Source organism: Manis javanica, chromosome X (assembly GCF_040802235.1).
Source record: "Manis javanica isolate MJ-LG chromosome X, MJ_LKY, whole genome shotgun sequence".
Classification (NCBI taxonomy): Eukaryota; Metazoa; Chordata; class Mammalia; order Pholidota; family Manidae; genus Manis; species Manis javanica.
Window position 1 is genome coordinate 129,133,771 of NC_133174.1, and position 17,867 is coordinate 129,151,637.

The 17,867-nt window shown below is 42.4% G+C and overlaps 1 protein-coding gene across 10 annotated transcripts in view; it reads right to left on the reverse strand.

Moving 5' to 3' along the window:
• Positions 1-10,996, reverse strand: part of ATP11C (ATPase phospholipid transporting 11C (ATP11C blood group)) — a 207,311-nt gene extending 196,315 nt beyond the window's left edge. For 6 of the 10 annotated variants that reach the window (XR_012127479.1, XM_073227864.1, XM_073227862.1 and 3 more), the window contains exon 1: positions 10,682-10,996. Coding sequence is in view for 8 of the 10 variants with exons in the window: in XM_073227864.1 (XP_073083965.1) it covers positions 10,682-10,981 (300 nt within the window). In the remaining 2 variants the exon portion in view is untranslated. Of the gene's footprint in view, positions 1-9,736 lie in introns of all 10 variants that reach the window. The other 4 variants (XM_073227867.1, XM_073227868.1, XM_073227866.1 and 1 more) reach the window with 4 other exon arrangements.
• Positions 10,997-17,867: the final 6,871 nt, after the last annotated feature.

Genomic DNA, 17,867 nt, shown 5'->3' on the forward strand with positions numbered 1-17,867 from the left:
GCCCTGTCTGCGCACAGCTGCCCAGCACAAGCCACTAGAGGTCGCTATTCTCCCAGGAAAAGGCTACAAACCAACAAGAAGGGAAGCTCTTCCAGCGGTCACTTGTACCAGCTCTGCAAACTATCTCTATCACCATGAAAAGGCAAAACTACAGGCAGACAAAGATCACAGAGACAACACCTGAGAAGGAGACAGACCTAACTAGTCTTCCTGAAAAAGAATTCAAAATAAAAATCATGAACATGCTGACAGAGATGCAGAGAAAAATGCAAGAGCAATGGGATGAGATGCAGAGAAAAATGCAAGAGCAGTGGGATGAGATGCAGAGAAAAATGCAAGAGCAGTGGGATGAAGTCTGGAAGGAGATCACAGATGTCAGGAAAGAGATCACAGAAGTGAAACAATCCCTGGAAGGATTTATAAGCAGAATGGATAAGATGCAAGAGGCCATTGAAGGAATAGAAGCCAGAGAACAGGAACGTATAGAAGCTGACATAGAGAGAGATAAAAGGATCTCCAGGAATGAAACAACACTAAGAGAAATATGTGACCAATACAAAAGGAAAAACATTCGTATTATAGGGATACCAGAAGAGGAAGAAAGAGGAAAAGGGATAGAAAGTGTCTTTGAAGAAATAATTGCTGAAAACTTCCCCAAACTGGAGGAGGAAATAATCGAACAGACCATGGAATTATACAGAATCCCCAACAGAAAGGATCCAAGGAGGACAACACCAAGACACATAATAATTAAAATGGCAAGGATCAAGGACAAGGAAAGAGTTTTAAAGGCAGCTAGAGAGAAAAAGGTCACCTATAAAGGAAACCCAATCAGGCTAACATCAGACTTCTCAACAGAAACCCTACAGGCCAGAAGAGAATGGCATGATATACTTAATGCAATGAAACAGAAGGGCCTTGAACCAAGGATACTGTATCCAGCACGAATATCATTTAAATATGATGGTGGGATCAAACAATTCCCAGACAAGCAAAAGCTGAGGGAATTTGCTTCCCACAAACCACCTCTACAGGGCATCCTACAGGGACTGCTCTAGATGGGAGCACCCCTAAAAAGAGCACAGAACAAAACACACAACATATGAAGAATGGAGGAGGAGGAATAAGAAGGGAGAGAAGAAAAGACTCTCCAGACAGTGTATATAACAGCTCAATAAGCGAGCTAAGTTAGGCAGTAAGATACTAAAGAAGCTAACCTTGAACCTTTGGTAACCACGAATCTAAAGCCTGCAATGGCAATAAGTACATATCTTTCAATAGTCACCCTAAATGTAAATGGACTTAATGCACCAATCAAAAGACATAGAGTAATAGAATGGATAAAAAAGCAAGACCCATCTATATGCTGCTTACAAGAAACTCACCTTAAATCCAAAGATAAGCATAGACTAAACGTCAAGGGATGGAAAAACATATTTCAGGCAAACAACAGTGAGAAGAAAGCAGGGGTTGCAGTACTAATATCAGACAAAATAGACTTCAAAACAAAGAAAGTAACAAGAGATAAAGAAGGCCACTACATAATGATAAAGGGCTTAGTCCAACAAGAGGATATAACCATTCTAAATATATATGCACCCAATACAGGAGCACCAGCATATGTGAAGCAAATACTAACAGAACTAAAGAGGGAAATAGACTGCAATGCATTCATTGTAGGAGACTTCAACACACCACTCACCCCAAAGGATAGATCCACCGGGCAGAAAATAAGTAAAGACACACAGGCACTGAACAACACACTAGAACAGATGGACCTAATAGACATCTATAGAACTTTACATCCAAAAGCAACAGGATATACATTCTTCTCAAGTGCACATGGAACATTCTCCAGAATAGACCACATACTAGCTCACAAAAAGAGCCTCAGTAAATTCCACAATATTGAAATTCTACCAACCAATTTTTCAGACCACAAAGGTATGAAAGTAGAAATAAATTCTACAAAGAAAACAAAAAGGCTCACAAACACATGGAGGCTTAACAACATGCTACTAAATAATCAATGGATCAATGAACAAATCAAAATAGAGATCAAGGAATATATAGAAACAAATGACAACAACAACACTAAGCCCCAACTTTTGTGGGACGCAGCGAAAGCAGTCTTAAGAGGAAAGTATATAGCAATCCAGGCACACTTGAAGAAGGAAGAACAATCCCAAATGAATAGTCTAACATTACAATTATTAAAACTGGAAAAAGAAGAACAAATGAGGCCTAAAGTCAGCAGAAGGAGGGACATAATAAAGATCAGAGAAGAAATAAAACAAAATTGAGAAGAATAAAACAATAGCAAAAATCAACGAAACCAAGAGCTGGTTCTTTGAGAAAATAAACAAAATAGATAAGCCTCTAGCCCAACTTAAGAGAAAAAGAGAGTCAACACAAATCAACATAATCAGAAATGAGAATGGAAAAATCACGACAGACTCCACAGAAATACAAAGAATTATTAAAGACTACTATGAAAACCTATATGCCAACAAGCTGGAAAACCTAGAAGAAATGGACAACTTCCTAGAAAAATACAACCTCCCAAGACTGACCAAGGAAGAAACACAAAAGTTAAACAAACCAATTACAAGCAAAGAAATTGAAACAGTAATCAAAAAACTATCCAAGAACAAAACCCCGGGGCCGGACGGATTTACCTCGGAATTTTATCAGACACACAGAGAAGACATAATACCCATTCTCCTTAAAGTGTTCCACAAAATAGAAGAAGAGGGAATACTCCCAAACTCATTCTATGAGGCCAACATCACCCTAATACCAAAACCAGGCAAAGACCCCACCAAAAAAGAAAATTACAGACCAATATCCCTGATGAATGTAGATGCAAAAATACTCAATAAAATATTAGCAAACAGAATTCAACAGTATATCAAAAGGATCATACACCATGACCAAGTGGGGTTCATCCCAGGGATGCAAGGATGGTACAACATTCGAAAATCCATCAACATCATCCACCACATCAACAAAAAGAAAGACAAAAACCACATGATCATCTCCATAGATGCTGAAAAAGCATTTGACAAAATTCAACATCCATTCATGATAAAAACTCTCAGCAAAATGGGAATAGAGGGCAAGTACCTCAACATAATAAAGGCCATATATGATAAACCCACAGCCAGCATTATACTGAACAGCGAGAAGCTGAAAGCATTTCCACTGAGATCGGGAACCAGACAGGGATGCCCACTCTCCCCACTGTTATTTAACATAGTACTGGAGGTCCTAGCCACGGCAATCAGACAAAACAAAGAAATACAAGGAATCCAGATTGGTAAAGAAGAAGTTAAACTGTCACTATTTGCAGATGATATGATACTGTACATAAAAAACCCTAAAGACTCCACTCCAAAACTACTAGAACTGATATCGGAATACAGCAAAGTTGCAGGATACAAAATCAACACACAGAAATCTGTAGCTTTCCTATACACTAACAACGAATCAATAGAAAGAGAAATCAGGAAAACAATTCCATTCACCATTGCATCAAAAAGAATAAAATACCTAGGAATAAACCTAACCAAGGAAGTGAAAGACTTATACTCTGAAAACTACAAGTCACTCTTAAGAGAAATTAAAGGGGACACTAATAAATGGAAACTCATCCCATGCTCATGGCTAGGAAGAATTAATATCGTCAAAATGGCCATCCTGCCGAAAGCAATATACAAATTTGATGCAATCCCTCTCAAATTACCAGCAACATTCTTCAATGAATTGGAACAAATAATTCAAAAATTTATATGGAAACACCAAAGACCCCGAATAGCCAAAGCAATCCTGAAAAAGAAGAATAAAGTAGGGGGGATCTCACTCCCCAACTTCAAGCTCTACTACAAAGCCATAGTAATCAAGACAATTTGGTACTGGCACAAGAACAGAGCCACAGACCAGTGGAACAGATTAGAGACCCCAGAAATTAACCCAAACATATATGGTCAATTAATATTTGATAAAGGAGCCATGGACATACAATGGCAAAATGACAGTCTCTTCAACAGATGGTGCTGGCAAAACTGGACAGCTACATGTAGGAGAATGAAACTGGACCATTGTCTAACCCCATATACAAAGGTAAACTCAAAATGGATCAAAGACCTGAATGTAAGTCACGAAACCATTAAACTCTTGGAAAAAAACATAGGCAAAAACCTCTTAGACATAAACATGAGTGATCTCTTCTTGAACATATCTCCCCGGGCAAGGAAAACAACAGCAAAAATGAGCAAGTGGGACTACATTAAGCTGAAAAGCTTCTGTACAGCGAAAGACACCATCAATAGAACAAAAAGGAACCCTACAGTATGGGAGAATATATTTGAAAATGACAGATCTGATAAAGGCTTGACGTCCAGAATATATAAAGAGCTCACACGCCTCAACAAACAAAAAACAAATAACCCAATTAAAAAATGGGCAGAGGAACTGAACAGACAGTTCTCCAAAAAAGAAATACAGATGGCCAAGAGACACATGAAAAGATGCTCCACATCGCTAATTATCAGAGAAATGCAAATTAAAACTACAATGAGGTATCACCTCACACCAGTAAGGATAGCTGCCATCCAAAAGACAAACAACAACAAATGTTGGCGAGGCTGTGGAGAAAGGGGAACCCTCCTACACTGCTGGTGGGAATGTAAATTAGTTCAACCATTGTGGAAAGCAGTATGGAGGTGCATCAAAATGCTCAAAACAGACCTACCATTTGACCCAGGAATTCCACTCCTAGGAATTTACCCTAAGAACGCAGCAATCAAGTTTGAGAAAGACAGATGCACTCCTATGTTTATCGCAGCACTATTTACAATAGCCAAGAATTGGAAGCAACCTAAATGTCCATCGGTAGATGAATGGATAAAGAAGATGTGGTACATATACACAATGGAATACTACTCAGCCATAAGAAGTGGAAAAATCCAACCATTTGCAGCAACATGGATGGAGCTGGAGAGTATTATGCTCAGTGAAATAAGCCAAGCGGAGAAAGAGAAATACCAAATGATTTCACTCATCTGAGGAGTATAGGAACAAAGGAAAAACTGAAGGAACAAAACAGCAGCGGAATTACAGAACCCAAAAATGGACTAACAGGTACCAAAGGGAAAGGAACTGGGGAGGATGGGTGGGCAGGGAGGGACAAGGGGGGGAAGAAGAAGGGGGGTATTAAGATTAGCATGCATGGGGGGGAGGGAGAAAGGGGAGGGTGGGCTGCACAACACAGAGAGGACAAGTAGTGACTCTACCACATTTTGCTAAGCTGATGGACAGTAACCGTACTGTGGTTGTTAGGGGGGACCTGATATAGGGGAGAGCATAGTAAACATAGTATTCTTCAGGTAAGTGTAGATTAAAAATTTAAAAAAAAAAAAGAAAGAAAGAAAGAAAAGGGGGATTACTCCTTAACAGGATAAAACTATTGGTAAATCAAAGATCAACGCATGCTTTAAATATCCTTAATGTTGATCACTTAAAGGGTGTCAGATGATCAGCTATGGAGGTACTCTTTTCTGATAATATTCCTTTCTCTTAATTAAAAAAAAAAAAAAAAGCAGTTACTGTGTGCTGACCTCCAATGAGTTCTGCACAGTGGTATAGAGGGCATGTCAAAGTGTGGGCAAAGGGTCTGTTTGTTTCTACGCAGAAGATCAAGGCCTAGCTTGGATACCCAGAAAATGAACTAAGATACGATATGAGGAGGAGCTTCCGGCATCAGCACTCTCTGGAGGGCTCGTGCCGGGGGATGATCATCAAAAAGCCTCCACAGGGATCCGGACGATGCTGCGGTTGTGGCTGCATCCAGCCCACCGTCTCCTGGACTTGCCATAAGAAGGAGGAGGGAGATGTCTAGGCTGGCATGTGCATACAGTGAGACAACGAATTTGACTGGATCTGTACTGTTGGAACTCAACCAGGAGTTGGGAGGGGTGCAAGTTGTAGCACCCCAAAATCTCATGACTATAGACTATCTATGGTTAAAAGAACATATGGGATGTGAACAGATCCCAGAAATGGGCTGCTTTAATTTGTCTGATGGTTCAAGTACAGTTGGAAAATATCCATCATATCATAGATAAATTTTCACAAATGCCTAGGGTGCCTAAATGGTTTTCTTGGCTTCACTGGAGATGGCTGGTAATTATAGATTTGCTTTGTTTATGTCACCGTATTCCTATTATGTTAATATGTGTGTGCAAATTAGTTAGTAGTTTAAAACCTATACATACTTAAGGTACTATACAAGAAGATATGTCAAAGAAATAATCAATCCTCCCAAGTTTCCTTCATATGCTACATCTATAGCTTTTCTTCTTCCTTCCTAATTACAAACCTTAAATAGAATTCGTGCCTCATATCGAAGTTACGGAGTATCATAATTCCTCCAGGTGGTAAAGATACCTCGAGACAAGTGCTGGGCATAGAAGCCACAGGGCATAAATCTGCAAAGAAGTAAAAAGCTAACCTTTGCAAACAATATGGCTTCTCTCTCACTTACCAACTTTACATTTCCCTGTATGGCCCCGGAAGATGACTGGTTAGCCAGAGACGGGTAAGATTCCTCAAGGGAGGAACAACCTAAGACAGGCACAGTCGCAGGGGGGCCATCAGGTGAGAATTTGGGGATCAACAGAGGTGAGGCTCAGAACCTCACCCCCCCTGCTTTGAGAGAAATCTTCTGCATCCGGGGATGTCTTGCTGCCCTTGTCTAGCCTGGATTAATACTTAGTCCATAGGCACACACCTGATCATCTGATCATCTACATTTGCCTTCTTACAGCACTAAACTATGTTTTCTACCTTTATCTTGCATCTACCTACCACTTCAGCATTTTATTAAAAATAAAAATAATAATAATAATAGGAGAAATGTGGGATCAACATATAAATCAAGTACAAAAATCAAATGAATATTCATATTTGACCTGATGGTTTATAGGTCATATTGCATGATCAAAACCGAAAGTTTCTGTGATGAATGCCCTTGTACTGTTCACCATGTAAGAATTTATTCACTCTGTAAGAATTCGTTCACCATGTAAGAACTTGTTCGTTATGCTTCAGAAGATTGGAGACTGACGAGAATTAGGCTTGAGATGGATTAATGATTGTACATTGAGCATTGACCCCCCTATACTGAATTTTATTGTTGTTAACAACCATTTGATCAATAAATATGAGAGATGCCCTCTCAAAAAAAAAAAAAAAAAAAATGTAAAGCCCTGTCCTAACATGTACCTGTCCTAACATGTACCTAGTTTTCATTGACCAATAACTACAATCAACACCACTGTTGTTTCACATTCAATTTCAGACATGTATTGGTACACACAAAAAAAACACTTAAATTTTGAAAGAAACTCATAGCCCCATTTCTGAAATACTAGAAAAGCAATCCAATCATAGCACAGCACACAACTTGGACTACACTTACGCATCTGTGCAAGTCTCAAAGTCCAACCAAAATCTTTAATTGTAGCCTTCTAGTGATTTAAATGGAGTGCCCCTCAAATAATCTCTACCAGGTAAAAGATGAGGACAGCATGTGCCTTACTCATCTGGGGGGATAAAATTTGGTCTCCCAAAATTCTGAAGTGATTCCTCAGCAATGCATATTTGATAGCATGTTTTACATTCAGTCCAATGGTTTGCAGATTAATTCCTTGCCCCAGGCCTAGGGTTCAGATATTCTGACAATCTTTTGGCTTACAGCACTGGTACAAATTCCCTAGACTTACCATACTCATGGTTGCGCAGGAAAATGTGAGCAGTCAGATATTCCAGCTGAAACAATGAGGTCAAAGCTCATTTGAGTATGAGCGATCAGTAATTCTCTGCAGAGATCTTAGTCGGGGATGCAAAGTACTAGCCTCAAACCTGCAGGCTGGCACCTCAACAACTGCTGCAAATTCTACTGCATGCTCTAGCTTCTGGGGCCAGCACTGCTTAAATTATGATACCCTGATATAATGCAGATCACCCTTAGCAAAAGAAAAGCAAAAGAGGCTTTTAGACTAATACTTTGTTGTTCAGTTTCAAATGTTCAAATTCTTTTTTTTAAAATGGGGATGTCCATATCTCGATTTTGAGCTAATTATCATGAACCAGAGTAGTTATCCAGTGTAAGAGTGCCATGTGAAAACATTATCCTTTCCCAAATATTACAATTACCCATGTTCACCTTTCCCTTTTTGTCAACCCCAAACAACACCCCAAGATCACAAGAATCTAGATGAAACAGAACTATGAAGTACAATGCTCTTACACCTTCTCAGGCTAAATGTGAGAAACCAATTTTAGTCACTTGCTTTAGCAAAGCATCCAGTAATAATCCAATTCCGAAGGGTTTCAAGATCCTCGATATGCGCAACCTCTATTGCTCTGTGCCACAGGTAATCCGTTTCAATTTCATGATGTATTTTTGGGTGAGGTAAACACTTAGAGAAACTAAATATAGCACTATTGTGATAATATCCTAAAAAGGAATGCACATTTATTTCTTTTAGCCAGGGTGCATTTGTGAAAAAGTTTCAAATGCAGAAAAAATGAGAGCAAATTCACCCAGTACGTGAAGAATGTTAGCAATGCTCCGATTAGGAAACAAATCGACAAAACATATATTTTAAGGTGGGTGATGGGAATGTACAGCACTGAACTATTTTTCCTAACAACAAAAACACACAAGATTTACAGATGAACCCTTTCTTTCACATCATTGACAGAAATAAAATCCTATTCCCGCCACAACTTCTTGCAATTAAGGAAGTTATTACAAAGAGCACAGAAGCAAATGGTCTGTTTTGCTCCACTCGTAATGTACTCTCCAGGGGTAAACAGGTTACTCAAAAAAGTCAGTAGCCAGAAATCGCTTTTCCCTACGCCAAACTCCCACAGAAATGTAGTTCCCTTTTCTGGGAATTTGGGAGGAGGTAAACGTGGACGGGGGAACCCAGCCGCAGCCTGCCTTCTCCCCCGGGTTCAACGTCTGCGGCGTTCAGTGCTCGGCGGGGCTTCAGTTCCAGCGGCAGCGGCGGTGCAGCCTCCTCGCGTCTCCACATCACCCAGCGCGCCCTGACAACCGCCTTCGCTTTTATTATACCCTAAAGGTGAGCTGCTTAGGCTGGGTCCCCAAAGTTTGCCGGGCCTCCGGTCGGCAGCCCCCCGCCTGCTCGGCCGAGCCCCGAGCATGGCTGGATCCTGCCCTAGCCTCAGGCCCCCTCAGCCCCCAGGGCTTTTTTTGGGCCACAGTGACAGGTCTAGGTTTACCTCCATGTGCTCGTGGCAGAGGAAACAAAAGAAAGCAACCTCCCGGATAATAAAACGCCATCTTCGGCTAATTGGAAAATCGCGGGGCTCCGGGGTCGGTCCCCGCAGGAGCCCCCCCGCCAGGGCCCAGTCCGAGGGCGGCCCCTCGTCCGAAACAGACTTTGTAACGGCCCGCGAAGCTCCGGTTAAATTGTCGCGGCCTGTGTGCGTTGGGGGGAAGGGCGGGGGTGGCTCCTCCGAAAGCCCTACTTGCCTCCCCACCCTGGCCGCCTGGGCAACGGGCTACGTTAAGTCTTTAAAAGGGGGTGGCGGTGGTGTTCCCAGAGACGCAATTTTCCCCTCAGACAATTGTACTGAGGGGCCCGGTGACTGGGCTGGCGAGACAGCAAACCGGCACGCGCGGAGCCGCAGCGAGTGTACTTACAAAACGGTTAAAGCTCCAGCGGAACATCGCGTCGAAGGTTGCCGGGCGCCGAGCTGGGATCTACTGGGCTGTGTGGGAAGGTGCGGTCCACAACACACTGCGGCGTGCGCCGGCGGCGCCAAGCAGCCGGCCCGGCTGGCTGCCCCGCCCTCCAGGCTCTGCGCACCGCCCCCGGCCCACCCCGCCGCGCCTCACTCACTGCCCGCCCGTCCCGGAGGTGACGACCCCGCGGCTCCCCCTGAGGTGACCGCAGCCCGCCTAGGCGGTCCCGGCGCGTGGGGGAGGGATGGCGGAGGAGGGCTAGGCTCCTCCTGCGGGGAGGGGGCGCCCCAATCTCTCCGCCAGCGCCGGGATGGGCACCCCGCTGTCTGCACTCTTCACCCGCGCGGCGCCACTGCCCGCCCTCCCCGCCGGCCAGCCCGCGTGCTTCTGCCCTCCTCGGGTCACGGGGGCCCCCTCCGAAGCACTCCGCGCCTCACCTTTCCTCAGCCCGACGCTACTCTCCGGGATCGGTCGGGAGGCACCGCCTCCCCTGCCCTTGCCCTAACTCGTCCGTGGCGCTGCCTCCCTCGCAGCCCCTCAGTCCGCGGCAGCCGCGCCGCCGCCTGCCTCGCCAGCCCCTCAGTCCGCGGCAGCCGCGCCGCCTCCTGCTTTCGTCCTGCACCCAGCGCGCCACCCGCCTCGAGCCCGCGCGACAGCCGGACTCCTGCTTCCCGGCGGGGAGGACCTGGCCTGTAGAGAGGAATGGGAACGGGCCGGGCTCGGTGGAGAGCCCGGCCCGGGTGGGGCGCGGTGCGGGCAGATTATTAGTTATGAAAGCAGCCCCCTCCTCATCTGGCAGGGCGCGGGTCTCCCCACTTCCCTCACTTCGCTCCGCTCCCACCTACGCGGCTTTCCCTCCTTTGGTTCTTCCTTTCGTCCTGCCTCCCCCCTAAGCCGTCTTACTTCCACTTTCTCTATGAGGTTGTAAAGTCTGGCTTTGTGTCGTTGCTGCTGCGCAGCGGGGCGGGATTTCCCTGCCTCCCCAACCCGCCCCAAGCCCCTCGCTCCCGCCCTTCTCCCAGAGCAGCCTGGGAGTTGTAGGCCACCTGTGCCCCTATTCAGCCTCGTACTGCGGGCTGGGAGCTCCCCCACTCGCCCACACGGGGTTTGGTCGGAGGGTTGAAGCCGGAAGCGGCTGACACCGCAGGGCCGAACCGCGGTTCTCAGCACCGGCTCGAAGTGGAGGCCAGGAGCGTTCGGCATATTCTCCCGCGGTGGGTAGTATGAGGAGAAAAAATGAGGCAAAGCCCCGAATGGTGGGTGCTTTCCCTAGAACGTGAAAATTGTGCACCGGGAAACCCTCTACGCGTTCGGCTCCTAGTTTAGAGCTGGCATTTACGAAACTTTAAAAATTAAATGAAAGCTGGGTCTAGGATTGCTACGAAACTGGGCATCCCAACCCCCACCTCACCCGGTTTGCACCGCCCTTTAACGGCTTGCCCCGAGGCTGTTGGAGAAGAACACTCAGATTTCTCTATAGAAGTAAAGAAGAATTAAGTAAGGGGAATTCAGAGACATTTACACGAACCTTCTGCCATGCCACATTCTGCCAGTCTAGAGCTGGAGACAGGTTCCAGCTCCACTGCAGGCCTCCCTCCCCTCAGGTCGTGAAGGGCCTTTAGCGCTAGGCACAGGCACTCCATCTTTCTCCTCTGGGGCTTAGCGTTTTCTTTGTACAGGCACTGTGCTAGGCACTGAACTTGGCGACTTCTTAAAGACCTCCCCACCCCAACAGGGTGATCGTTGTCTAGTCAGTGGATACAGACATGCAAGAACAACACTCTCGAAAGTAATGGCCGCTTAGAGTAGGGGTCCAAATATTGCACCTGAAGAGTGGCTAGGACGCTTTTCTGAAAGCGCTGGAGATTCAAATGAACTTTGAAATGTGGAAGGCTTTACAGGAGCTGACAGGAGCCCAGTGGCAAAGTCCAGGGTGGAGGGAGAGGTCGGTGAGAAAGCGCAGGACAAGCGAAGAAAATAACACACCGTCTTGGCAGACGCCCAGGATATGTGGACAGGGGCGGCTTGCATGAACGCTAAAACTCACAAAGAGCTTCAGAAACACCCTGTGAGTTTGAACTTGATTCTGTGAGCAACGAGTAGCCCATCCCCAATGAACTGTAAGTGCAGGAGACAAGGTATGTTTCCAAACTGTCCTAATTTACCAAGAAGTAAGAAAGTATGTTTCCAATTCTTTTCCTATTATGATTCCTCCTATTTGCTCACACTTGAGACTATACCTAATTTTTAAGATTTATATTAAATGTATATGAATCGGATATTAGGATATTTTATTGGCAAAATATATCTAAGGTTTTGCTCTGTACTATTTCAAAGATTTATTTTCAAATAGTTTATTTTCTGGTTTTATTGAGTGCAGCACTAATGTGATTTAATTCACTAATTATTTGGGGAGCACCTACTATGTGGCAGGCACTATTCGAGATACTGGAATTAGGGGGTGAAAGAAGTTATTATAATTTTTTCTAGGAATAAGCCTAGAATCTTTATCAATAAAATGCATCATTATCAATAAAATAGGTAGTAGAAAAAAAAACTTAGATGTTTGGGGATGCAAATGCTTGCTAGTAAATAATAAGGAATATCATACCCTATACAATTTTGTTAAACAAATGGGGAAAGTTTGCTTTCCTTACAGATTCAAACAGATCAGCTGAAAAAAATTAGCTAGAAATTGTTCTGCAGTATTCTCTCACACACCATTCTGTATTATCTCACATGTCATTGTGGTGTTGTCTAGGTTAAAAAATCAAGATGTTTAGGATGTCCCAAGATATGGCACTTTTGTTGGTTATATTTCCATCTGTTATTATAATTCCACTGTCTCTGTGTCCTCCTAATTTATTTCATCATGCCTGTACTCCTGGGTCCAGACTAATTTGCTTGACTAAAAATGCAGTTCTGCACAAATCAAAATATGCTCAGCAAAACATCAAGTTTATGCAACGTAATTTTTTTTCATATCCAAACTTAACCTGAAATTAGAGTTATTCTCACACACATCCTTTAGAGTTACTTTCCTTTGTGAAGTTTTTTTTTAAGATAGGACGAAATTATTTTTGTTCTTTTCAGTGCCTTTTCACAGTTTCCAAAGAAAACCCAGGTGTTGTAGAAAGCTGTTATCAATGACTATGAAAAGCAGTCCATCAGCCGGCATTTTCATTTGGCCAACTCCATAAACAGAACTGCAAAAACTAACTTCCTCCTGCCTGAACAGTCAGAACTTGTGGTAAGGAACACTTAACTGTTGTGGCATATCAGCTGACTGCCGCAGAAGCCCCAGTCTCATGCAGTCAGGAATTCAGAAGAAGCAGTCTTCTGTCCTTATTACCATCTTGACTAGGTATAATACTTAACTGTTAGAGAAAGGGAAGGGAAAGTGTTCTTCCTTAACCATTTCAATTCTGCTGCCCCATTTCTGCACAAGCCCCTGGGAAGCCCTTCTCCTCCCTCCTGCCCCTTGCTCTTTACTGCCATCTACCTCAACCCCTCAGAAATCTCACCATCGCAAATGGGCAGAACAACCACTAGGGCACAGGATGTGGTCCACCCTTGGGAAGGAGAGCAAACTGCTTCTGGGACCAGTCTGGTCAGCAGCTCATGGAAAGGAATGGTGAAAGGAAGGAGTCACTTCCTCCATCTAATACTTAAAAAAGAAAGAAATTGAAGCTGTTCTGTCAGCATCTAAATCACTGCCATCACCAAGTTGAAGAAATTCCACTGTCTTTTCTGAGCTTTCAAACATACCTCATAAGACTACATTTTGCCCATGTGAAGTTGCTTTCTCCCTCCCAAAGCCGCCATTAACGTTTATTTAAGACCAGTTTTACCCAAATCTTCCTAACTAGTGGCCCTCTCCATTTATTCTCCACGCTGCAACCACAGAAACCTTTGGAAGACAAATCAGATCGAGTCACTTCCCTGCTTGTTGCTTGTAGGATAAGCCTCAAATCTTGCCTTAAATCTCTGAATTCTCTGACCCCAGCCTTCTTCCCTAGCCTCAGGAAAGCCTACTCTCCCCCTCACTCACCAGGTTCTACTCTGGGGCCACCTTTCTCCCTTGAGTTCCCAAAGGGCCTTCTCTCCTGACAGTTTTTGCACAAGCAGCCATTTCTGCTGCAATGCTCTCACAGCGCCTTGCTGTTCATCCTTCAGATCTCAGCTTAAATGTCCCTTTGTCAAATGAGATCAGGGCTCCCTGTTATAGTGCTTCAAATAGCCGGTGTTAATTACATTGACGGTACTGACAAATGAGGTTAGTAATAATGGAGAACAGCAGAAATCCAAGGGGATTGTGGATGATCTAATACTGTTTTGCTTTTCAAAAAGGGGAAGTAGGTATATTCTAGTACGCATGATATCAAAGGCATGCAAGGTTCTAGAACTGACTGTTAAAAGATGGGATATTTTAGTGCAGTGGAAAGGAAGAGGCAATCACTAGGAAACACAGTGAGTTCACAGTAGTTTGGCCTTCAAGATTCTGAGAAAATGATTTCTAATTCAGAATTCTGCATCCTTCCAAACTATATTGGGAAGGTAGACAGAAGAAATTAGAGAGGTTATAGCATAAGAAGACTAGATCTTTATCTTCCACAATAAGTCATTAAGGCAAAATATATCCATATAGTTATGTTATTTAGAAATAAGGAGGTAAATACCAGAAGAAACAGCTAAAATAGTGAAAAGCACTTGCCTGTAGGAGCACACATTGAGAATGGAGAAGAATGGGATAAGGGACTTCTATTTCTTCCCTTCACAAGTCTTATAACTAACTTTTTAACTATGTACATGCATTATTTTCATAAAAATAAAAATTAGGTTGAAAGTACAAATAGCATTTGGACTTGCAGACAAGAAGCATTCTAAGAGAAATGGCAAAGATGTAGATCTGAAAATATTCCAGTAAATGGTAAATGGACTTGTCTACAGGAGCAATGGGTCCATCTTGAGGAATAGTAAATGATATAAATTAAACCTCCCTTCTCAGGGAGTCACTGGAATAGGTATTCCATCATATGGGAAAATAAGAAAGAGGGAGACATGAGATTCAGGAAAGAATGATGAACATAAAACAGAGGTGAAGGGAATTCCTTGACGATAATGAAAGAAAGTTCAAGGTAGACAGCTATATGGCACACAAGCTAGAGAGGAACCAGGCCAGAGGAAAGCATGAAGATGGAAGGATACAGGAGGGATGTCTTTAGAGAAAAGTTTTTGGAAATTAACTGATAGATTACCCAACATATTTGACCATGCAGAGAATAGTACTCAGAAAGGTTTTGCAATTGTATGAGAAAATTAGTTAAGGATTACTGATCAATACTTAGAAAATAAAGCAAACAAACAAAACCAAGGCAATTTTTAACTCCAGTAAAAACTCAAAGTTGTTCAAGAATGTAAATGAGTCATGATAAAATACTACTTGGCTCCAAAGTGAAAGACATTTACATAGCCATGTCAGTGGAAACACTGCCTTGCTGATTTACCAAATTAAAACCTTTTGTAGGCTGAAGGGAAACAAGTTGGAAAGGATGATGTTGTAAGAGGTCTAACTTTGTTTTCCAAAATAAGAAGGCAATAACTACTATTTCAAAATTGAAAGCTCAAGAGACATCAGTATATTATATAGGAATATGTGAAAGCAAATACTAGAAGAAATAGATAAAATTATTGAAATTGGTCATTTTAGTAGTACAGATCAGAAGTTGGGAGAGATGGAGTAGAGGTCTGCTCTTTTTCTTTATAAGTCATTAATCTGTTTAACTTGTAAACTATGAGTATGCATTACTTTCAAAAATAAAAATTAATAAAAAGAGTAAGTAGCATGTTGAATGGGCAGAAAGGAAGGAGAGTATTCCAGCCAAGAAAAACAGCAAAGATATGAAGTAGTAACTAGACCTCCCAACGTGAGTGTGCATTCACACTGGGGACTAGTGAAAAATAATTTTAGTAGCTATCATTTATTGAGCACTTGATATGTTTGAGGCACTGTACTAAACACTTTATGTACCTTATCTCATTTATTCTTATTAATCACTTAAGGTGTAACTATTATCCTTGTTTTATAGATTAAGAAACTGAGAGGTTAGGGAACTTGTCCAAAGTCACAGCTAGAAAATTAGAGAGTAAACAAACAGGTCTACCTGACTCCAAATTCATAACCCTTAACCACCACATTTTGAAGGCATAACTGACAAGATTTGATCACTGATTTAATTTATGGGACAAAGGAGAGAGGGTACTCCAAAAATTACTGAGGAATTAAGGCTTGGTGAGTGGGAGAATGATGTTTATTTGTTTATTCATTTCAACAATTCACTACATCCAAGCAGTGTGACAGGAGCTATAGTAATGAATATGAGAGAGATGCTTCCCTGCTCTCATAGAGCTTACCATCATTCATACATAGGAACATCCTTCAGGGGGAACATCAGTGGAGAAAACTGAGAGCTCAGTTTCAACTATGTTAAAGTAACATTGGAATGCTCAAATAAAAATGTCTGGTATGCATGGAAAATGTTGTATTAGAGTTTAGTATAAGGTGCTCTAAACCTCAAAAATCTGTCCTTGGTCAAGGGAAATAAGAACTTAGAAAAGCTCTTTCATTTAATGCTTCAGAAATCCTGCATGAGATTGAAGAGTGCATTTTGAATAGTAGTTGGGCTGGAAGCCAGACTGCAGGAGTTTATAGGTGTAAAACATTCATCTGCAAAGCTTGATGGTGGAAGAAGGAAAAAAGTTGTACAATAGCTAGAAGGGCCATCAGGATTAAGTAGCTTTTTTTTTTTTTCCCAAACTGAAGGCAATCCATAGATGTCTAAAAACAGAGAGGGAAAGATTCTGTAGAAAGGAGAAGCTGAAAGCTTCAGAAAGAGAAGATAATTGAGGAAACCGGATGTGAAATGAGGAAACAGAGGATGGACTAGACAACATGAGGCTCAGGTTAGAGGGGGAGAAGGGACCCTTTTGTGACAGGAAAGAATGTTGAGAGGGGAGAAAGTCAAACAGATGGTCTTAGGTGAAAAGAATGCCCAGTAGTGAGCAGTGTCTTGAGCAGAGCTTAGTTTTTGTGAGAAAGGTCAATTGGGGAAGGGGATGGAGCTTCATAAGGAATCAAATAATAAAAATTGAAGTTGAGATCTGGAAATTAATAAGCATTTTGGGTGTTCAGCTGCACTATTTCAACCATTTCTACTGTTTAAAATAATAACAGATTGCACCATCCTCCAGTCTTCCTGATCAATTAATTCAAATTTTATCTCACTTAGGCCAACATTTAGGTACTGAGATTCAGGCAGGATGCCATCAAAATCCACTAAAAATTGCTGTTTTCCCAGCAGCAGTCATGATGCAAACTCCCCTTAACAATCAAATCCAACCTTGAATTAATTAATATCTCTGTTGGTGTCGTTTTATTTTTTAAGTCATATAGTTCTAACTGGCTTACTTTCTAGCATTTGTAATTCCATTTGGCACTCTTCAGCAAGTATTTAGTCTGCCCTACTTGAAAAAGTATTTGCCATTTTGGTTTCATTTATTTCTTGCCACAGGATATAACTGTAATACACCAACATGCACAAAACACATCATATACAGAGCTGCTTGAGGGCAGGGAACATGTCTTATTTATTTTTAATCATATTTCCCAGGGGAGAGCATGACACATTATTGAAGCTCAAGAAATGTTGACAAAGGAATGGTTGATTAAATATCTGCTGTTATCGGGAGAATCCTAAGTGGAGATCCAGGAGATGTCGGTTATGGCTGTTGTCTAGAGTTCCCTTTGGACCAGTTATATACAGTCTTTGGAGCTTATTTCCCCACAGGAAAATGAGGGCATCGGATTAATTTACTTCTTATATTACATTTATTATACTATTTATTTGTATTTATTGATTTATTAAATTATTTCTGACTTGTGAATTTTATATGCTGTTTTTAAGCAGGCAGAATTTCAGGTTTCCAAGTGGCAATATTTAAATTGCTGTTAGAAACTTGTTCTAAGTCCCTAGCCAACCCATTGGTCACTGCCTGTGAATCAGACTGGATTTGTACCTTAGGTCATCTC